Here is a 22,317-nt window from a genome sequence, read left to right as displayed (position 1 = left end):
GGGGCTGCCGTCCGGTTCTGAGCAGCTCTGCCCATGTCCCGTCCCCTCCCGGCTGCCACCTGCCCAGCCCTTTGGTGTTACGGCCTCTGGAAGGGGCCAGGCCACGTGCTTAATGCCCGAGGGACCATTGTGCCATGAACCGCGGTGCGCTGGGGTTAAGTCTCCCTGCCCGGGACTTCTCCTGCCCCCTTTGAATTTCATCCTCAGCTTTGGCCAGTGGGGCCCCTGATGCACCCCCCATCCCCGCTCTCAACAGGCAGCCCACTGAGACAGGGCCCTTCTGCTTCCCTTCTGCCCGGGGCTCAGCGCCCTCGCCCTGGGGATGCCTGTGGGCACTGGGGGTGCTGAGCACCTCATAGGATGGGGGCCCCTCTCACCCTGCTCTTGCTCCCCACGAGAGCCCCCAAATGCAGCAGCCTCTGGGTCGCACGGCAGCAGCCCCGAATCGTGTGGCTTGAGGGAGCTGCCTGGGCCCGGACGAGGGATGTTTGGAGTCCCTGGGGGCGGGGCCGGCAGCCAGCGTGTTCCAGCCCCTCTCGTGAGGAGCCCCTGCCACGCCGCACTGCCTCTGTACCAGGCAGGAGCCCCCCAGCTCCCCTCATGACCAGTGTCTGTTGCCCCGCGCTGCTGCCTCTGATAAAGGGGGGAGTCCGAGCTCACAGCTTCCTTGTGGCCAGGTAAGGTTACCTGGCCCCAGAGCCCTGCCCATCTTCTCCCTCACCCCCAGCCCCGACTTCTGCACCTCCCCCTCCACAACCCCCTGCCGTGAGCCCTCCCACTCAGTCTCCAGGGGGGAGTCTGAGCTTCTGGACCTGGCACAAGTTGGAACTGAGCTGGGCTGCTGATCAGCCTGCTACAAATGTACTGGCGGTGGGGGTGGGAATGCCTGTGATCTAGCATTCACCTGTTGGTTAATCGGTTAATTGACCCCATTATTACATCCCCAGCCCAGATGGGGGGGGGGGGGAGCAGAGAACGGCTGGCTTTAGAGGCTGGTGCCTGGGGATTGGAATGGCAAGTGGCCAGGGCCTTGGTTTATGCTCATCCCACGATGGGCCTGTGGCAGCCTGGCCTCTGCTGCGGCCTGGTGTGAGCACCTGCCAGTGACTGCCCAGAGCGATCTCCCCTCCCCTGTCATGCTGGGCCGGGCACCGGGGTGCTGAGTGTGACCCTGGGAATGGCCAGTGCCTCGTGGCCCAGCGGGCAGACGGCTTGGCCGCAGCGTCCGATGACATTGGCTCCTGAAGAGGGAGGCTGTGGCCTATGCACAGGGCAGGTGACAACCTGGTGGGCTGCGTTGTGCTTGGCCCTGCCTCTGGCTGGCAGCGAGCCCAGGGCAGCCACTCCAGTGAGCACGGAGCCTGGGACGCAGGGGCCCAGCCACTCCAGTGAGCGCGGAGCCGGGCGCGCAGGGACCCAGCCACTCCAGTGAGCGCGGAGCTGGGGGCGCAGGGACCCAGCCACTCCAGTGCGCGCGGAGCCTGGGACGCAGGGGCCCAGCCGCTCCAGTGCGCGCGGAGCCGGGGGCACAGGGACCCAGCCACTCTAGTGCGCGCGGAGCCGGGCCCCAGGGACCCAGCCACTCCAGTGAGCATGGGGCCGAGCGCCAGGGACTCAGCCACTCCAGTGCGCGCGGGGCCGGGCCCCAGGGACCCAGCCACTCCAGTGCGCGCGGAGCCGGGGGCGCAGGGACCCAGCCACTCCAGTGCGCGCGGGGCCGGGCCCCAGGGACCCAGCCACTCCAGTGAGCGCGGAGCCGGGCCCCAGGGCCCCAGCCGCTCCAGTGCGTGCGGAGCCGGGGGCGCAGGGACCCAGCCGCTCCAGTGCGCGCGGAGCCGGGGGCGCAGGGACCCAGCCACTCTAGTGCGTGCGGAGCCGGGCCCCAGGGACCCAGCCACTCCAGTGAGCACGGGGCCGAGCGCCAGGGACTCAGCCACTCCAGTGCGCGCGGGGCCGGGCCCCAGGGACCCAGCCGCTCCAGTGCGCGCGGAGCCGGGGGCGCAGGGACCCAGCCGCTCCAGTGCGCGCGGAGCCGGGGGCGCAGGGACCCAGCCGCTCCAGTGCGCGCGGAGCCGGGGGCGCAGGGACCCAGCCGCTCCAGTGCGCGCGGAGCCGGGGGCGCAGGGACCCAGCCGCTCCAGTGCGCGCGGAGCCGGGGGCGCAGGGACCCAGCCGCTCCAGTGCGCGCGGGGCCGGGCCCCAGGGACCCAGCCGCTCCAGTGCGCGCGGAGCCGGGGGCGCAGGGACCCAGCCGCTCCAGTGCGCGCGGAGCCGGGGGCGCAGGGACCCAGCCGCTCCAGTGCGCGCGGGGCCGGGCCCCAGGGACCCAGCCGCTCCAGTGCGCGCGGAGCCGGGGGCGCAGGGACCCAGCCGCTCCAGTGCGCGCGGGGCCGGGCCCCAGGGACCCAGCCGCTCCAGTGCGCGCGGAGCCGGGGGCGCAGGGACCCAGCCACTCTAGTGCGTGCGGAGCCGGGCCCCAGGGACCCAGCCACTCCAGTGCGCGCGGAGCCGGGGGCGCAGGGACCCAGCCACTCCAGGACAAGCGGGGCCGGGCGCGCAGGGGCCCAGCCGCTCCAGGACAAGCGGGGCCGGGGGCGCAGGGACCCAGCCGCCCCAGTGAGCGCGGAGCCGGGGGCGCAGGGACCCAGCCGCCCCAGTGAGCGCGGGGCCGGGCGCGCAGGGACCCGGCCGCTCCAGTGCGCACGGGGCCGGGCGCGCAGGGACCCAGCCGCTCCAGGACAAGCGGGGCCGGGCGCGCAGGGACCGGCCAATGGCAGCGCCTGCGCCGGGCTGGGCCGGCTCACGTGACGCGCCAGCCTCTGCCTCGCTCGGCTCAGAGCCGCAGCGACTGCGCCGGGGAGCGCAGGGCGCATCTCTCCTCGCCCGGCACGGACCCTGCCCGGCCCCGCCGCTGCCTGGCATCGCCAGCCGCGCGCTCCCGGGGCCTTCCCCCACCCCCTCCGGCCGGCTGCTTGCAGGAAGAGCGAGAGCCCGGACTCCTGGGTCCCTTCCTCGCCTCTACCAACGCCCGGCCTCGGGTGAGTCGCGGCCCCCGCCCCGTGCCTCAGTTTCCCGCCTGTCACTCGCGGACAGGGCGGCTCGGCCCCCGAGAGCCGGGCACAGCGGCTGGGCTGTGGCCGGATCTGCTTGACCCGCACAGCGGACAGCTCCTGCAGCCGCCTGCGCACCGCGGGCACCGGGCAGGGGAGTCGCAGGGCGCCCGGGGGCCCCCACCCGCCGCAACCCGGGCTTGTCTTGGGGCCCGGGAAGCAGCTGTGCGGGGGGGCCCTGGCACGGGGGCTCTCCCCGCGGTGCGGTGCCCTGGCAACGTCCCCAGCGTCTCCTGGCGCCTGGCACGGAGAGCGGCCGGTGCGTGGCTCCCTGGCTCGGTGGGCTGTGAGGGGCGGGGGCTGTAGCGCCGCTGGGAGCGCCCCCTTCATGCAGGGGAGTGGCCGGCTGTGCCCCCAGGCCGGATGTGCCCTGGTGCAGGCAGGACAGGCGCCTTAGCACGGCACTTGCAGAGCAGGTAGCAGGGGGCAGGTCTCCTTTGCAGGTGACGCGTGGTCCCGGGGCTGGCCTGTTGCTCTGCCAGGTGGGGGCCCCTGCAGAGCCAGCAGGGTCGTAATGCCTGGGCCACGCTGCAGGGCCGGCTGCAGCCAGAGCGCCCCATCCGCTCACCCCAGGGAAGCTCTGTGGCTACAGCAGCTCTCGGCAGGACTAGCCGGGGGCGGGTGGGGACAGGATTTGCCTTCCCTCCGATGCCAGGCGGCGCCTGCACCCAAGCAGGGCAGGTGCCCAGTGAAATCCGGCCTGGCGGACACTGGAGCCCGTTCCCCATAAGGCCTGGGCTAGCAGAGCCAGGCTGGGCCTGTGGCAGAGAAGGGGCCGAAATGCTCTGCCAGGCCTTTCCGTGGCCTCCCGTGGCTGCAGCGAGCCCTGCTGGGCCCCTCGCCGGGCAGCAAAGGGGGAGGTGGCCCGTGGCTCCCTGGGAAGGGCGTTTGCTACACCCCGTGTGATTCGATCTTGCTGTGTGTGTGCCCTGCGCTGGGGGGGAGCTGTGGCTGGCATCAGGCGACCCTGCCCCACGCCTGCAGGGGTAACTTGGCTCTCCCTGCAGCTTGTCAGGGCGCTTGGGACTGGCTGGTTTCCTGCCCCCCTCCCCCCTCCAGCCCAGTTTTCCGGCGGCGCTGCTGCAGGTCTGGGCGATGCCCCTTGTGGGGCTGCAGCCTGGCCTGGCACTGCCCGGGAGGAAGGGGCAGCGCTGGGCATGTTGGGGTGCGCAGTGGTACGGGGCATTGTGTGGAGGGGGCAGGGCTCAGGGGCCTGCCTCCCGCCTCCGGCTTATGCCTTATCTTCTGGTGTCGGGCTTCAGGGTTTGGCTGCCACTGGCCGGGCAGGACGGGTTTTTCCGTCTCCCTCCTCTGCGGTGTCAGGGCTGGCCCTGGGCGAGGGGCGCCGGGGATGGGAGGTGGCACCACGGTCTCGCTCTCGGCTGGTTTTGTCACACGTCCGGGGCCAACAGGCCATGTGGGGAATCCCCATTAGATTGCAGGGCCCGTGGGGGTTTCGCTTCCCCTGCCGCGTGTGGGTCCTTTGCCAGGATTGCTGGGGGGACGTCTCTGGTCCCTGCTGGTGCCCAGGGCCCCTCCTGTTCTCAGCCCCTTGCGCTGACCCGGCTGCTCGGCTCTGGGATGGGCTCGGGTGCTCAGCGGGATGAGCCGGGGCGCTGTCCCATAGCGCCAGGCGGGCCAGGCTGGTCGCTCTGGAGCCAGCACATGCAGCCGTCTGGGCATGGGGTTTGCGGCTAGAGGGGTCTCTGCAGCACCTCCACCCGCCCTGGCTGGCCCTCCGGCGAACCAGTGCCCAGATCAGCGTGTGGGTGAGGCTCGTGGGTTAACCGTCGCCATCCAGCCAGTGCCTGGGACAGGTTTGCCATGGAAGCCGTTCCTGGTGGGCCTGCCTGGGGCTCCCAACCCCAACCCCAGCTCAGGCCTGCAGCCCATCTCCGAGCGCTCTGGGTGCCTGGCGCGTGGGCGTCTGAGGGGCTGGGGCTGGCTGGGCGCACGCGTGCTGGGGGGTGGCTGTGCAGCTGTGGGGTGGCTCTTGCTGCCGTCGGGGGGCGTAGGGGAGCCCCGGGCCGGGGGTGAGAATCTCCCTTCTGTTAAAACCAGCCCGGGTTCTCCCAGTGCCAGGAAAGGGCGACGGTGCCGGGGAGGGGCCCAGGCGGTGCTGCCGGATGGGAGGCTGGGGACGGGCAGGTGGACGTGGTGAGCAAGATTTTAACCCTCCTGGTTCGCAGCCGGGTGTGTGGCAGGCTGGTCACGTGCGCGTGGTTACTGAGTTTGCAGCGCTGGGCGTGCGGGGTGGGGGTGGGTCCGCGGGGGAGGGAAACGTGTGCCCTGGAGAGCCAGACTCCAGAGGGCTGGGCTGAGGCAGGGGGGCAAGGACACTGGGGTTGAGCTGTGGGGGGGGGAGGTCCTGGAGGGCTGGGCTGCTGGGGTGAGCTGGGGGGGCGCGGGCTGGGCGAGGGGGGTGGGCATGTGTAGTTGGGTGTTGGTGTTGAACCCAGGAATTGGGGCGCACGGGGGTCATGTTTCCTCACATCGGGCCCGGCCCATGCCCAGCCGGAGCTGGGGAGCTAACACCATGTGCACCACAGGGCGGTTCAGGGCGCCCCCCCCCCCCCCGGTCGCTGGGCTGAGGCCAGAGGTCCCTGGTGGACGTGGGCAGAAGGGGCCTAGAGATGCTGGGGGCCGGGCACGGGGCCGGGTGTGACGTTCTGTGCCGAGCTGGCCCTGCCGGGAGGTGCCGAGTGCCCGGCGGGGTCTCCTGGGGAGCTGGGCCATGCTGCTCTGCCCTGACATCCCGTGGCAGGCTGTGCCCCTCTCCTGCCAGGCCCCGTGCCACGGTGCTGTGCGCCTGCTGGCTGCGCCCCCGGGCTCTCTGGGTGACTCACTCCCCGCTTGGCACGGCTGCTCTGTCAGGTGCGCCCACGCGGCTCTCGCTGCCGCTGCTGCGGGGTCCTGCCCACGCCCCGAGCGCTGCTCACGGTCCCACGAGCCCCCCTGAACCCTGCAGACACGTGAGCCCCTCAGGGCACCCCGGGGCCTGGCTGGCTGGAGCCCCTGGTACACGAGGCTGGGTCTTTGTGACCAGCACGGGGTGACACTGCAGCGTGGCCCTCCTGGGCGTGGGTGGGGGCCCGGCGTGGGGGGGCTGGGGGCAGGGCCAGCTGCGGGCAGTTCCTGAGCATGGAGCCTTGTGTTTGAGCGTCCCTGGGGCGGCTGCCCCCCTGGTGTTCCCTCTGGGGGGATTTGCAGGGGCAGGGCTTGGTGACTAGGGTGCTGGTGGGTTTGTGGGGGGGCTTAGGAGCCTGGGAGCGGGGGGAGGTGGCTTGCAGAGGCCAGAGAGGCCGGGGTTGTGCCCTGGCTGTGGGGCAGGGTGTGTGCAGGCCGGGGCCTCTGGCTCCGGCTCCGTGTCCTCCTGAGTGGGGCCAGCCGCAGGGTGCGGAGTGGAGCCACCTGGGACGGCATCAGAGCTTGCGCGGCATCCTGGCCGGTGTGCCACGGCTGGGCTGGGCTGGCTCTCCCTGGAGCCCCGGCTGCGCCCCTGAGCCGGCCGTCTTAGTGTCCTCAGCCCTGCCCGAGACACAGGGCGCCTGGGACCCCAAAGGCTGCAGGTGGGGGCGTCTGGGGGTCCTGCTGGCAAAGCGCCTCCAAGCTCGGCTCCCAACCCACGGCACAGAGCCCCCCCACCCTTCCCGCAGCCCGGCTGCTTGGACCAAACCCCCCTGGGTGCCAAAGCCCTGGAGATGGGGGGTGCTGCTGGCTGCTGAGTGTCATCCCCTCCCCCCCCGCAGCTGCCGGCAGCTGGGCTGCGTGTTCGGTTTGGGTCCCGCGCTCTGCCCCCAGCGGTGCCCCACAGCTCTGTGCCCGCTCCAATGCCGGACCCAGGCTCCCAGCACAGTCTCCTGAGCCACATCCATCTGCCCCGGGGCCTGGGAGCTGGGCAAAGCCTGGCTTGGCTGCAGGGGGGAGGATTGCTCTTCCCTCCTTGGCTTCACAGGCAGTTCCAGCCCCACCCGCCTGCCCCTGCCCCTGCCACCCCCTGGCAGGATGCACCAGGCGGGCGAGGGGGCTCAGGAAACCCCTGCTCAGCGAGCTGGAGCGCTGTCCCCCCCCACGGCTGGCGCTGTCCGGGCGCTGTCCAGGGTGCTGCTCCCTCCTGCTTGGGCTGTGGAGCCAAGGCCCTGCCTGGGACGGGCCCTTCTGCTGCTCCTCGGCCTGGCGGCGCTGGCCTGGCCCACCCGGCTCTGGCCAGCCCCCAGCCTGCAGTGCGGCATCTGCACGGGCAGGGGTCACCGAGGGCCCGGCCTGCTCAGCATCCACCGCCCGGGGAGCCCCAGAGCCAGAGCTGGGCTCCGACCCCCCCCGGGTGGTGCGCACTGCCGGGGAGGGGGCTAGTGACAGCTGGGCCCCCCGGGCCGCTCTCCTCGCTGCAGGGAACGGCTCACCCCGGCATGAGTGCGGGGGGCAGGGCGTGTTTGTACGCTTGTGCTCACAGGGCTGCACACGTGCACAGGAGCTAGTGCCTGGCGCATGATGTGACGCACGTGTGTGTGTGTATGTGGCATGTTCTGTGTGTGCACATGCTGGGTGTGTGTGTGTGTGTGTGTGTGCACGCAGTATGTGTGTGCATGCACGTGCCCGATGGAAGGTGTGTGTGTGTGCTGGAGGTGCGTGTCTGTGTGCATGCAGTTTGCGTGTGCGCGCACGCACGCATCTGTGCATGCAGGTGTGTGTGTGTGTGTCCATGTGTGTGCATGCGCGTGTGTGTGCCAAGGGATGTGTGTGCTGGGGGGATCTGTGTGTGCATGCTGGGGGATGCATGTGTAGGTGAATTGTGTGCGCGTGCATCCGTGCTGGGGGATTGTGTGTGTGCGTCCGTGCTGGGGAATTGTGTGTGTGTGTGTGCGCGTCCGTGCTGGGGGATTGTGTGTGTGTGCACGTGCGTCCGTGCTGGGGGATTGTGTGTGTGTGTGTGTGTGTGTGTGTGTGTGCGTGTGTGTGCGTCCGTGCTGGGGGATTGTGTGTGTGCGTCCGTGCTGGGGGATTGTGTGTGTGCGCGTGTGTCTGTGCTGGGGGATTGTGTGTGTGTGTGTGTGCGCGTGCGTCCGTGCCGGAGGCTGTGTGTGTGTGTGCGCGTGCGTCCATGCCGGGGGCTGTGTGTGTGTGTGTGCGCGTGCGTCCGTGCCGGGGGCGCTGTGTGTGTGTGTGTGGGTGTGTCCGTGCCGGGGGCTGTGTGTGTGTGTGTGTGTGTGTCCGTGCCGGGGGATGTGTGTGTGCGTCCGTGCCGGGGGATGTGTGTGTGCGCATGTGTCCGTGCCGGGGGCTGTGTGTGTGTGTGTGTGTGTGTGTCCGTGCCGGGGGCTGTGTGTGTGCGTCCGTGCCGGGGGATGTGTGTGTGCGCATGTGTCCGTGCCGGGGGCTGTGTGTGTGTGTGTGTGTGTGTCCCCGTGCCGGGGGATGTGTGTGTGTGTCCGTGCTGGGGGATGTGTGTGTGCGCATGTGTCCGTGCCGGGGGCTGTGTGTGTGTGTGTGTGTGTGTGTCCGTGCTGGGGGATGTGTGTGTGTGCGCGTGCGTCCGTGCCGGGGGCTGTGTGTGTGTGTGTGTGGGTGTGTCCGTGCCGGGGGCTGTGTGTGTGTGTGTGTGTGTGTGTCCGTGCTGGGGGATGTGTGTGTGTGCGCGTGCGTCCGTTCCGGGGGCTGTGTGTGTGTGTGGGTGTGTCCGTGCCGGGGGCTGTGTGTGTGTGTGGGTGCGTCCGTGCCGGGGGCTGTGTGTGTGTGCGTCCGTGCCGGGGGATGTGTGTGTGCGCGTGTGTCCGTGCCGGGGGCTGTGTGTGCGCGTGTGTCCGTGCCGGGGGCTGTGTGTGCGCGTGTGTCCGTGCCGGGGGCTGTGTGTGCGCGTGTGTCCGTGCCGGGGGCTGTGTGTGTGTGTGTGTCCGTGCCGGGGGCTGTGTGTGTGTGTGTGTCCGTGCCGGGGGCTGTGTGTTTGCGCATGTGTCCGTGCCGGGGGCTGTGTGTGTGTGTGTGTCCGTGCCGGGGGATGTGCGTGTGCGCACGTGTCCGTGCCGGGGGCTGTGTGTGTGTGTGTGTCCGTGCCGGGGGATGTGTGTGTGTGTGGGTGTGTCCGTGCCGGGGGCTGTGTGTGTGTGTGTGGGTGTGTCCGTGCCGGGGGCTGTGTGTGTGTGTGTGTGGGTGTGTCCGTGCCGGGGGCTGTGTGTGTGTGTGCGCGTGCGTCCGTGCCGGGGGCTGTGTGTGTGTGTGGGTGTGTCCGTGCCGGGGGCTGTGTGTGTGTGTGTGTGTGTGTGTGTGTGTCCGTGCCGGGGGATGTGTGTGTGCGTCCGTGCCGGGGGATGTGTGTGTGCGCATGTGTCCGTGCCGGGGGCTGTGTGTGTGTGTGTGTGTGTGTGTGTGTGTGTCCGTGCCGGGGGCTGTGTGTGTGCGTCCGTGCCGGGGGATGTGTGTGTGCGCATGTGTCCGTGCCGGGGGCTGTGTGTGTGTGTGTGTGTGTCCCCGTGCCGGGGGATGTGTGTGTGTGTCCGTGCTGGGGGATGTGTGTGTGCGCATGTGTCCGTGCCGGGGGCTGTGTGTGTGTGTGTGTGTGTGTGTGTCCGTGCTGGGGGATGTGTGTGTGTGCGCGTGCGTCCGTTCCGGGGGCTGTGTGTGTGTGTGGGTGTGTCCGTGCCGGGGGCTGTGTGTGTGTGTGGGTGCGTCCGTGCCGGGGGCTGTGTGTGTGTGTGTCCGTGCCGGGGGATGTGTGTGTGCGTCCGTGCCGGGGGATGTGTGTGTGCGCATGTGTCCGTGCCGGGGGCTGTGTGTGCGCGTGTGTCCGTGCCGGGGGCTGTGTGTGCGCGTGTGTCCGTGCCGGGGGCTGTGTGTGTGTGTGTGTCCGTGCCGGGGGATGTGTGTGTGCGCATGTGTCCGTGCCGGGGGCTGTGTGTGTGTCCGTGCCGGGGGCTGTGTGTGTGTGTGTGTCCGTGCCGGGGGATGTGTGTGTGCGCATGTGTCCGTGCCGGGGGCTGTGTGTGTGTGTGTGTCCGTGCCGGGGGATGTGTGTGTGCGCATGTGTCCGTGCCGGGGGCTGTGTGTGTGTGTGTGTCCGTGCCGGGGGCTGTGTGTGTGCGCATGTGTCCGTGCCGGGGGATGTGTGTGTGCGCATGTGTCCGTGCCGGGGGCTGTGTGTGTGTGTGTGTCCGTGCCGGGGGATGTGTGTGTGCGTCCGTGCCGGGGGATGTGTGTGTGCGCATGTGTCCGTGCCGGGGGCTGTGTGTGTGTGTGTGTGTCCGTGCCGGGGGCTGTGTGTGCGCATGTGTCCGTGCCGGGGGCTGTGTGTGCGCATGTGTCCGTGCCGGGGGATGTGTGTGCGTGTGTGTCCGTGCCGGGGGCTGTGTGTGTGTGTGTGTGTGTCCGTGCCGGGGGCTGTGTGTGTGTGTGTGTCCGTGCCGGGGGCTGTGTGTGTGTGTGTGTCCGTGCCGGGGGATGTGCGTGTGCGCATGTGTCCGTGCCGGGGGCTGTGTGTGTGTGTGTGTGTGTCCGTGCCGGGGGCTGTGTGTGTGTGTGTGTCCGTGCCGGGGGCTGTGTGTGTGTGTGTGTCCGTGCCGGGGGATGTGCGTGTGCGCATGTGTCCGTGCCGGGGGCTGTGCCGCGCCGCGCTGCCAGGGGGACGCTGTCCGGGTTACGTCCCTTCCCATCCCGGGGTTACCTGGCCGGGCAGGGTCAGTGACTGAGGCTGTGCCGGCCTCTCCGTGCGCCGGGCGCTGGCTGCGTGTGCTGCCCAGAGGAGCCGCTTGCTGGAGCCGGTGGGCGGGGGAGCCTGGCTCGGCTTTGGGAGGTGTTGCTGGCAGGCGGAGCGGGGTCCGAATTCACGCACTTCCCCTCCCCAGCCCGGCCCAGCGCCCCACACGGGCGATGCCCACAGCCCCAGCCGAGGAGATGGGGGGGATCAGAGCCAGTCTTTGGCTCCAGGGGTTGCACAGCTGCCTCCCCCTTCTCACTGCAGCGCTAGCCTGCCTGGACCCCCCTCCCCGGCAGCAGGGCCTCGGTGCAGGGCGCTGGCCTGGCCGGGAAGGTTCCTGCAGCTGCCGGGTTTGCTGGCTCCCGGGCCGCCTGGCGCTGCCTGCTTGGGGCGGCAGGTAGCAGAGCAGCTGCAGCCCCGAGGCAGCGGGCGACTGGCTCCCTCGCACTGGGGCTGGGCCCGGCGAGAGGGAGGGGCGGGCTGGCTCCTCGGGTGCTTCTCCCCCCCCACCCGAGGGCTGGGCTGGCTCCCTGCCTGTCAGCCCGGCCCTGAGCTACTCCTGTGTCCGGGGGGAGCTGTGGGGGACTGGGAGCGGCAGGAGTCTCTGGTGCTAATGGGGGTTCCTCCAGGACAGCAGCTTCTGCCTTCCGGCCACTTCTGGGGTCAGGCAGTTCCACAGCCGGTAGCCCCCCCGCTAGGGAGCGCTGAGCCCCCCCTCGGTGCGGGGAGGGGAGGGGCCTCGAGGTCTCCAGTGGGCCGAGGACTCAGCCAGTGCTCCGGGCAGACGGGCCACCAGCCTGGCCCCGCCCTGCTAGCGTGAGGCCGGCCAGGCTGGGGGGCGAGCGCCCCGGGGCGTGTCTGGGCCCCATGGGCCTGGCGGCGGAGCGCTGCGCGGGGGGGCAACCAAGCGGGAGCTGGGGCTTGGGTCCTGGCCGCCTTGCAGGGCCCAGGTGGTACGGGCTGTGGGGGCTGCTGGGTGGGAAGCCTTTGGGCGGGGGCGGGGGGTGGGCTGGTGCTGGCTCCATTGCAGGGCACGTGAGAGGGTCCTGGGAGGGTACAGGGCACATGGGGGGGTACTGGGAGGGTACAGGGTGTGGGGGAGATATTGGGAGGGTACAGGGTGCATGGGGGTGCAGGGCACGTGGGGGGTATTGGGAGAGTACAGGGTGCATGGGAAGTACTGGGGGGTACAGGGTGTCGGGGGGTACCGGGAGGGTACAGGGCATGGTGGGTACTGGGGGGGTACAGGGTGTCGGGGGGTACCGGGAGGGTACAGGGCATGGGGGGTACTGGGGGGGTACAGGGTGTCGGGGGGGTACCGGGAGGGTACAGGGCATGGTGGGTACTGGGGGGGGTACAGGGTGTCGGGGGGGTACCAGGAGGGTACAGGGCATGGGGGTACTGGGGGGGTACAGGGTGTCGGGGGGGTACCGGGAGGGTACAGGGCATGGGGGTACTGGGGGGGTACAGGGTGTCGGGGGGTACCGGGAGGGTACAGGGCATGGGGGTACTGGGGGGTACAGGGTGTCGGGGGGTACCGGGAGGGTACAGGGCGTGGTGGGTACTGGGGGGGTACAGGGTGTCGGGGGGGGGTACCGGGAGGGTACAGGGCATGGGGGTACTGGGGGGGTACAGGGTGTCGGGGGGTACCGGGAGGGTAGAGGGCGTGGTGGGTACTGGGGGGGTACAGGGTGTCGGGGGGGTACCGGGAGGGTACAGGGCGTGGTGGGTACTGGGGGGGTACAGGGTGTCGGGGGGGTACCGGGAGGGTACAGGGCGTGGTGGGTACTGGGGGGGTACAGGGTGTCGGGGGGGTACCAGGAGGGTACAGGGCGTGGTGGGGTACAATGGGTGTGTTAAGGACGTGTAGTTAACTGATGAAAGGGGAGTGGGCGGCTGGACCGTGACGGGGTCCAGGCACCGCGGAGAGGCCAAATCAGGGCGAATTGCTCAGCAAGGGCGACTCAGCCCCCGGCTGGGGGTCCTTTCCTGTGAGGCGTCAGACCAGCCGCACCGAGCTCTCCAGCTGCCCCCGGCCACCAGCCGGCTTGAGCTCTGGCTGCCAGCGGTTCGCGGCGCAGCGGTTGGGAACCCTGGCGCAGGGTGTATAGCGTGGGGGGGGGGGGGGGTAGGGTTGCGCAGACTGTATAATCCATGTGTATGTGGTTGTGCAGGGGTTACAGAGTGTGTTGCAGCCAGCATGGGGGCGGGTTGGGGTGTGCAGTGGGCATAGTGTGAAGGGGTTGTTCTGTGGGTGTACAGTGTGTGGGGGGGTAGTGCTGGAGCATATAGGGCATGAGTCTAGGTTGTGCAAGTGTGTGTGTACGTGGTTTGTGCGGGGGGTGTAGTGTGTGGAGCAGGGTTGTGTAGGAGGCATATGTGTAGGTTGTATAGAGTACGTGTTTGAAGGGAGTATTGTAGGGTTGTGCAGGGAGTAATTGTGTGTGTGAGTAGATGGTACTAAAGTGTGTGCAAGGGACAGAGTGTGATTGTAGGTTGTGTTGGGAGTGTATAGTGTGTGTGTGTCCGGGGTTGTGGAAGGGATATTGTGTGTGCATATGTTCGTGCAGAGGTTGTAAAGTTGTACTGGAGGTATACTATGTGGAGCAGAGTTGTGAGCAGTATGTATGGGGGTGTACTGTGGGGAGGGTTGTATGGGGGATACAGTGTGTGTGTACAGCATCCAGACCATATATTGTGTGTGTGTGTGTAGCATAGTGCAGGGGCTCTGGTGTGTGTGTGTGGTGTGTGTGTGTGTGTATAGGGTTGTGCAGGGGATACAGTCCGTGTGTAGGTAGATTGTGCAAAGGCTGTAATGTGTACATTTGTGCAGGGAGTACAGTGTGTTTGTAGGGTTTTTGTAGGGGCTTAGTGTGTGTGTGTGTGTGTGTGTGTGTGTGTAGGGTTGTGCAGGGGGGTTATTGTGTGTGTGTGTGTAGGTGGGTTGAGCAGAGGGATTGTGTAGGTGGGTGTTGGTGGATTGTGCAGGCGAGTTGTGTGTATATACGAGAGGTACGGTATGTGTCTAGGGGCATGCTGTGTGTGTTAGCATGTAGGGTTGTGCAGGAGGTACAATGTGTGTATGTAGGTAGGTTGTGCAGGGGAAAACTGTGTGTGTCTTTACAGTTGTGCATGGCATGTGGGGGTGTGTAGGAGGGTTGTGCAGGGGGCTGTGTGTATGTGTCGTGCAGGGTAATACAGTATGTGGTTTTTTGTACAGTTGTGCGGGGGTACAGTGTGTATAGGAGGGTTGTGCAGGGTGGTTGTGTGCATGTGTAGATTGTGCAGGGGGTACAGTGTGTGTGTGTGTGTAGGTGGGTTGTGCAGGGGATGCAGTGAGTGTGTGTCTGTGTGTGGGGGGGGTTGTGCAGCGTGGTTGTGTACCTGTGTAGGTTGTGCAGGGGGTACTGTGTGTGTGTGTGTGTGTGTGTGTGTGTGTGTGTGTGTGTGTGGAGGTAGATAGGTTGCGCAGGGGGTACAGTGTGTGAAAGTAGGTTGTGCAGTGTGGTTGTGTGCCTGTGTAGGTTGTGCAGGGGGTAGTGTGTGTGAAGGTGGGTTGTGCAGTGAGTGTGTGTGTGTGTAGGTTGTGCAGTGTGGTTGTGTGCCTGTGTAGGCTGTGCAGGGGGGTACAGTGTGTGTGTGTGTAGGTGGGTTGTGCAGGGCATATCTGCTGCTCTCCCTACATTGATTTTCCTGCAGGCCCTCTCCTGGGCCCCACAGCTGGGAATTCCTTGGCCCCCCCCCATCCTGTGTAGCCCCCCGAATACGCCCAGGCTCTCCACAATTCTGGGCAACACCCCAAACCACCCCCATTTTGTGCAGCCCCCAAACCTACACACTGCTCCTCGCTCCAGCTGGCTGCTCGGGTGCAGGTGGGCGGCTGCTGGGCGCGGCCGCGGGGCAGTGCCGGGCTGGGGCCAGAGGAGAGCGCCCCCTGGCTGTGGCCCCTGGGGCTGAGGGAGAAGCGGGCCTCGGCCCCGGCCACCCCACCAGGGACAGGGCTGCCGGTGCCGGGTGGCTGGTGCGGGTGGAGCTCCGGGGGGCGTGGCTGGTGCCACCCCGCTCAGGGCAGGGGCTCCCTGGTGCCCGGAGCCGCGGAGTTAATGGCTCCGGGGAGGCGCTGGAGTTGCCTGGCGACGCTGGAGCCGGGCTGCAGAGCCAGGGCTGCCCTGTTTGCGCTGGCTGGAGCCGGGCGGGTTCGGGCCAGAGGCTGGGGGGGGGGGAAGTCGCGTAACCGGCTCCGGACACGGCAGCTGCAGCAGCCAGCGGCCGGGACAGGCTGGCACCAGCGTCCCCGGCTGCAGCAGCTGGGCCTGCCCGCGCCGCCCGCCATGAGCGCCAGGAAACGGAGCTTCACCTTCGGGGCCTACGGCGGGTAGGTGCCCTGCATCCTGGGAGCACCTGGGGCTGTGGGCAGGGAAGGGTCCCCAGGCCCCACGCCTGAGAGGAGCAATGGGGCTGGGTAACCTTGAACAGGGGGGTAGGCTGGTGCCCTGCGCTCCCCACACACAGCTCTGCCGGTGCCCCACGGCTCTGCCCCACAGCCCCTACCCCCCTGCCCAGTGCTCCCCACACACAGCTCTGCCGGTGCCCCACGGCTCTGCCCCACAGCCCCTACCCCCCTGCCCAGTGCTCCCCACACACAGCTCTGCTGGTGCCCCACGGCTCTGCCCCACAGCCCCTACCCCCCTGCCCAGTGCTCCCCACACACAGCTCTGCCGGTGCCCCACGGCTCTGCCCCACAGCCCCTACCCCCCTGCCCAGTGCTCCCCACACACAGCTCTGCTGGTGCCCCACGGCTCTGCCCCACAGCCCCTACCCCCCTGCCCTGTGCTCCCTACACACAGCTCTGCCCCACAGCTCCTGCTCCCCCCATCCTGCGCTGTGCCCCGCAGCCCCACCCTGTGCTCCCCACACACAGCTCTGCTGGTGCCCCACGGCTCTGCCCCACAGCCCCTACCCCCCTGCCCTGTGCTCCCAACACAGCTCTGCCGGTGACCCATGGCTCTGCCCCACAGCCCCTAGCCCCCTGCCCTGTGCTCCCCACACACAGCTCTGCCAGTGGCCCACGGCTCTGCCCCACAGCCCCTACCACCCTGCCTTGTGCTCCCTACACACAGCTCTGCCCCACAGCCCCTGCTCCCCCTGTCCTGCACTCTGCCCCGCAGCCCCACCCTGTGCTCCCTACACACAGCTCTGCTGGTGCCCCTCTGTCCTGCCCCACACTCCCCCCCCCCCACCCTGCTCTCCCCCCACACAGCCACCACTGCAGAGTCCTGACCTGCAGCCTGTTTCCTGCTGCTTGGCTCCCGGAGGTCTGGCCCCCTCCCAGGTCTGCCCCCCCCCCCCCCAGTCCCTGCTCCGCCTCCTGCCCCTGCTCTGCTGGGCCGGGCTGTTCCAGGCTCAGACCGGCCGTGGGGGCTGGGGTGCGGGGTCCTTGGGTGGCCCCTGCATGTGTTAGTGCCCCAGGCGCTGGCTGCTCAGCAGCTGGTGGGTCCCAGAGCCCCTGAGCTGGCTGTGGGGGTGCACAGGGCTGGCCGGGGAGGGTCCCTCTGCCCGGCCCGGCCACTGAATCTGGCCAAGCCAAGGGGGGGCTCGCTGAGAAACAGCCCAGCACCCTCGTTTCTCTTGCCAAACCCATCACAGCATCAGAGCTGGGGGTGCCCAGGGCGGGGCTCTCAGGGGATGGGGGGCCTGGCAGAGCTGGGGGTGCCCAGGGCAGGGCTCACGGGCGGGGCTCACAGGCGGTGGGGGGATGTGGGGCCTGGCAGAGCTGGGGGCACCCACAGGCTGTGGGGGGGGGATGTGGGGCCTGGCAGAGCTGGGGGCGCCCACAGGCTGTGGGGGGGGATGTGGGGCCTGGCAGAGCTAGGGGTGCCCAGGGCGGGGCTCACGGGCGGGGCTCTGAGGGGATGTGGGGCCTGGCAGAGCTGGGGGCGCCCAGGGCGGGGCTCTGAGGGGATGTGGGGCCTGGCAGAGCTGGGGGCGCCCAGGGCGGGGCTCTGAGGGGATGTGGGGCCTGGCAGAGCTGGGGGCGCCCAGGGCGGGGCTCTGAGGGGATGTGGGGCCTGGCAGAGCTGGGGGCGCCCAGGGCGGGACTCTGAGGGGATGTGGGGCCTGGCAGAGCTGGGGGCGCCCAGGGCGGGGCTCTGAGGGGATGTGGGGCCTGGCAGAGCTGGGGGCACCCAGGGCGGGACTCTGAGGGGATGTGGGGCCTGGCAGAGCTGGGGGCGCCCAGGGCGGGGCTCTGAGGGGATGTGGGGCCTGGCAGAGCTGGGGGCGCCCAGGGCGGGGCTCAGGGGAGCGTGCGCGCCCACAGCTGAGATGCGAGTTGCTTGGGGCCCAGACCGGCCTTGCCAGGGTGGGCTCCGCGTGGTCCCCGCGTGCCTGGGCGAGCCGGGTGGGCTGAGCGGGCAGCGCCCTGGGCAGGCACCGGCAGGCCCTGTCCCCTGCTGCCCAAAGGTGGCTGGAGATCCCGGCTCCTGGGCGTGTTTCTGCTCCGGGAATGGCTCTGCCCCCGTGCCCGTGGGGGTGGGCCTGGGCAGAGCTCCCCCAGGCCTTGTCCCTGGAGAGATGCTGGAGAGCGGGTGCCGGTGTCACTGTCCTACCAGGCCCCTTGGCTACAGCGATGTCTAGGGGCGCCTGGGCCGGAGACCTGCCCCGGGAATGCCCAGGGCAGCGCTTTGGGGCTGGCCAGGGATGGAGAGTCCGCCAGGGCCTGGTGAACTGGGCCAATGGTCCAGGCTGGGCGCTGGCCTCACTCCCAGCCCAGGGTGGTCGGAGCTGGCGCTGCCAGGCCGGAGCCCCGGTGGGGTGTGTTCCCCATGGCGGGGCTGACAGCCGGGGGTGAGGGCCCCCCCCCCCCCCCGGCGCTGGGCTGGGAGCGGCTGGAGCTCCGTGGCCAGGCACTGGGAGGTGGGTTTCTAACCCTTCCGTCGCTCCCTGGCTCAGCGCTGTCCCTCCAATTGATCAGCATCCTCCCTGCACTGCGGCGTCGGGCTGGGGGGCAGGATCCCAGCACCCCCCCAGACCCACATTCGTGTGTCACTGCTCCCTGGGTGGCCGTGCCCTGTCTGTGGTGCCAGGCTGGGGGGCAGGATCCCAGCACCCCCCCAGACCCACATTCGTGTGTCACTGCTCTCTGGGTGGCCGTGCCCTGTCTGTGGTGCCAGGCTGGGGGGCAGGATCCCAGCACCCCCCCCAGACCCACATTCGTGTGTCACTGCTCCCTGGGTGGCCATGCCCTGTCTGTGGTGCCAGGCTGGGGGGCAGGATCCCAGCACCCCCCCCAGACCCACATTCGTGTGTCACTGCTCCCTGGGTGGCCGTGCCCTGTCTGTGGTGCCAGGCTGGGGGGCAGGATCCCAGCACCCCCCCAGACCCACATTCGTGTGTCACTGCTCCCTGGGTGGCCGTGTCCCGTCTGCGGCGCCAGGCCGGGGGGCAGGATCCCTGCAGTGGGGCCCTGGGCCCAGAGGCCAGATCACCTTGGGCACCTGCTCCAGGTACTTGGCTGCATGGCCCAGGCCCGATTAGCCCTTTTGCCCTGGGAGCCTGCATCCAGCTGCCCCTGCCGTCCGAGGAAGGGCCGGGAGGGGGGTGAGGCTGGGCCGAGCCGGGATGCTTATGGCTCCGGCTCCCAGTGCGTTAGTTGCCGGGATACCCCGTCCGCGCTGCCGCGGGGGCTCAGGGGCGTTAGCACGAACCTGCCTCTCCCGGGGCACCCTGCCTTGCAATCCCCGCGGGAAGGCTCCTTCGCGCAGCCACGGGGCGGGGCCCGTCGCCTAGCAATCGCTGAGCTCAGCGGCACGATGCCTCCGCCAGCGCTCCCCTCCCACGCCCCTGCCCCCCGGGGGGCCCTGCCCACGGGCTGCGCCGGCTGGAGGGAGCTCTGGGGCCGCACGGGGATGGGAGGGGGGTGCCGTTCAGGTTTATGGCCGCCCAAGGCTGCGCGTCAGCTGGCCAAGCCGTCCCTACCAATGTGCAAACTCCCCAGCTGCGGGGGCACCGGGACATCTGGGGTGCCCGAGGCAGTTGCATGCTGCGTATGAGCCTGGCGGGCTCCGGAGGACGGCCCCACCCCCGGGCGCCAGTGAGGTGGGGTGCCCACCCCCTGGGCATCCATGTGAGGAATAAACTGTGTTCTGTGCACTGCGGTGTGGGCAGATGTGCACCACCATAGAAACACAGACTGCCGGCCGTGGGACCCTGCTAATCAGCTGGGCAACACCTGAATCGCCCCAGGTGGCTGCCCAGGCACTCAGCTTACAGGCTACACTGGTGGGCTGTACCAGAAGGGCCCTGACTACGGGAGTGTGGGGCTAGGGATGATCCCCTGCCCCCCGCTCTGCCCTACTCCTCGCCCCTCCCCGTCTGCCCCCGGGGTTAGATCTTCCCTGCATCCCTCGGCGTGCCGTGGGGCGGGCCTCAAGCTCCCGGGGAGGTGTGAGGCTGGAACCAGAGCTGCTGCGCCCCACGGCAGCGCCTCTGGCCCATCCTGGTGCAAAGGGACGGGTACCTCTCTACCCCCCTTGCTCCAGTCGGCCCCAGGGCTGGCCTGTTCTGCCTGCCCACCCCCACAAGAGCCCCAGGCCTGCGTCCCCCCCCCTGTTCCCGCCCAGGCCTCTGCCTGCATCACTCCTGGCCCCGCTCTGCCGGGAGGTGCTTGGGGGGGATCCTCGTCCTGTGCTCGCGGCCCCCGTCTGACTGGCCTCCCGTCTTGCTTTCCAGGGTGGACAAGACTTTCCTCTCTCACAGGAGCCTCGGGTGAGTAGGCGACTGGCCCGGGGCGTCGCTGCGGCTGGGGACGAGGAGCTCGGGCTCCGGGGGGGGGGCTGTGAGTGTTGTGGGTCCACACCTGGAAGGGCAGGGGGCCCGGTCCGGCCCAGCCAGGGGCCACAGGGGTGGGCTCGGAGCCGGGCGGGGGGGCTTCAGACCTGACTGCGCAGGGCAGGACGGGAGCCTTGGGGTCGGGAATGGCTGAAGGGTTCCAGGCGCCACGGCTCTGGCACTGGCTAATGGGAACTGGGCCTGGCCCCGGCTTTGGCTGCGGCTGCAGCTTTGCTGTGCCCCACGCTCCCCGCCCCCGACCTCTGTCAGCCCTGGGCCCCACAGCCCTGCCCCCCCCCAGCCCCCGACCTCTGTCAGCCCTGGGCCCCACAGCCCTGCCTCCCCCCCCACGCTCCCCACCCCCGACCTCTGTCAGCCCTGGGCCCCACAGCCCTGCCTCCCCCCCCACGCTCCCCGCCCCCGACCTCTGTCAGCCCTGGGCCCCACAGCCCTGCCTCCCCCCCCACGCTCCCCACCCCCGACCTCTGTCAGCCCTGGGCCCCACAGCCCTGCCTCCCCCCCCACGCTCCCCGCCCCCGACCTCTGTCAGCCCTGGGCCCCACAGCCCTGCCTCCCCCCCCACGCTCCCCGCCCCCGACCTCTGTCAGCCCTGGGCCCCACAGCCCTGCCTCCCCCCCCACGCTCCCCGCCCCCGACCTCTGCCAGCCCTGGGCCCCACAGCCCTGCCTCCCCCCCCCACGCTCCCCACCCCCGACCTCTGCCAGCCCTGGGCCCCACAGCCCTGCCTCCCCCCCCGCCCCCGACCTCTGCCAGCCCTGGGCCCCACAGCCCTGCCTCCCCCCCCACGCTCCCCGCCCCCGACCTCTGTCAGCCCTGGGCCCCACAGCCCTGCCTCCCCCCCCACGCTCCCCACCCCCGACCTCTGTCAGCCCTGGGCCCCACAGCCCTGCCTCCCCCCCCACGCTCCCCACCCCCGACCTCTGTCAGCCCTGGGCCCCACAGCCCTGCCTCCCCCCCCCACGCTCCCCACCCCCGACCTCTGTCAGCCCTGGGCCCCACAGCCCTGCCTCCCCCCCCGCCCCCGACCTCTGTCAGCCCTGGGCCCCCACAGCCCTGCCTCCCCCCCCCACGTTCCCCGCCCCCGACCTCTGTCAGCCCTGGGCCCCACAGCCCTGCCGCCCCCCCACGTTTCCCGCCCCCGACCTCTGCCAGCCCTGGGCCCCACAGCCCTGCCCCCCCCCGCCCCCGACCTCTGTCAGCCCTGGGCCCCACAGCCCTGCCTCCCCCTCCCACGTTCCCCGCCCCCGACCTCTGTCAGCCCTGGGCCCCACAGCCCTGCCGCCCCCCCCCACGTTTCCCGCCCCCGACCTCTGCCAGCCCTGGGCCCCCACAGCTCTGCTGCCCCCACGCTCCCCGCCCCCGACCTCTGCCAGCCCTGGGCCCCCACAGCTCTACCGCCCCCCCACGCTCCCCGACCTCTGCCAGCCCTGGGCCCCCACAGCTCTGCCGCCCCCCCACGCTCCCCGACCTCTGCCAGCCCTGGGCCCCACAGCTCTGCCGCCCCCCCATGCTCCCCGACCTCTGCCAGCCCTGGGCCCCACAGCTCTGCCGCCCCCCCACGCTCCCCGACCTCTGCCAGCCCTGGGCCCCACAGCTCTGCCGCCCCCCCACGCTCCCCGACCTCTGCCAGCCCTGGGCCCCCACAGCTCTGCCGCCCCCCCACGCTCCCCGACCTCTGCCAGCCCTGGGCCCCACAGCTCTGCTGTGCCCAGGGACGCTGGGAAGGGAGGGCAGGACGGGGGTTTCTGGGACCAGTTCTGTAGGGCCAGGGGCACATCCCTACGGGGCTCCTGCAGCTCGGGTCAAAGTAGCTGCCCATGGGCCCCACGACACTCTGGGTGCCAGGGCTGGTGCTGGGCTGACAGGCGTTGTCCCTGGGGGAGGGACACTGCAGGGCTGGTGGGCTGGGGGGGCCTGGGCTGCACTGGGGCCGGGCGGGTCCCTAGGGCATGTGCTGGGGGGCAGAACTCGGCTTGGGGCCGGGCGCTTGGTGACCTGCGCTGGCTGCCTGTCCGCCCTGAGCCCCGGGCGGGGATGTTGATTGGGGGGGGAGGCAGGAAATCCAGCCTCTGCCCCCCCCCCCTCCCCGGCAGGTCCGTCCCCAGGGGAGAGCGCCAGCCCGAGGGACAGCGCAGCCACCGGCCCTCGCTCCAGCCCGTGCCAGGCCCGTGGGCGGAGGCTGGCCGGTGCCTCTGCCTAGGCTGGGGCTGGCCGGGGGCACGTTGGTCCGTGTTGGTCGTCACTGGCCTGGCAGGGCTGGCTCCGTGCTCCACGGGGGGCTGGCTGCCTCAGGGCCATTGCGCTAATAGGCATCAGCCGAGCCCCTGCTGCAGCTTGGAGAGTGGAGCCCCGAGGGGCCTCCGGCAGCTTCTCCCCCGGATCCCCACGTCACCCCGCTGCGTAGCCATAGCAACTGGCAACAGTCCTCCCGCAGGCGTGGCCACCCCCCGCCCCCACCCGCCACGGGCAGGGGACCGTGTCTGAGCCCCAGACAGCCTGGCGGGGGTGGGGGGGCTGGTGCCACGTCTGCCCTGGCGTGGGAGGAGTGGTGCGTGCCCCGGGAGGAGCCGGGCGACCCAGGGCAAGAGGGACGCTCGCCCATGGGCGGCAGCTCCCGGAAGTGCGGGTGGTGCTAGGCCCGGCGGGGCCCTCGGCCCGGGCTGAGGCTGC

The 22,317-nt window shown here is 70.0% G+C and overlaps 1 protein-coding gene across 1 annotated transcript in view; it reads left to right on the top strand.

Moving 5' to 3' along the window:
* Nucleotides 1–14,843: 14,843 nt before the first annotated feature.
* Nucleotides 14,844–22,317, top strand: part of RAP1GAP (RAP1 GTPase activating protein) — a 61,251-nt gene continuing 53,777 nt past the window's right edge. The window contains exons 1-2 of the mRNA XM_075906248.1: nt 14,844–15,172; nt 19,528–19,563. Coding sequence (XP_075762363.1) covers nt 14,901–15,172; nt 19,528–19,563 — 308 coding nt within the window. The 5' untranslated portion in view covers nt 14,844–14,900. The remainder of the gene's footprint in view (nt 15,173–19,527; nt 19,564–22,317) is intronic.

The sequence above is a fragment of the Pelodiscus sinensis genome, chromosome 23 (genome assembly GCF_049634645.1).
Source record: "Pelodiscus sinensis isolate JC-2024 chromosome 23, ASM4963464v1, whole genome shotgun sequence".
NCBI classification, from domain to species: Eukaryota; Metazoa; Chordata; order Testudines; family Trionychidae; genus Pelodiscus; species Pelodiscus sinensis.
This window is presented reverse-complemented; position numbering and strand designations above follow the sequence as displayed.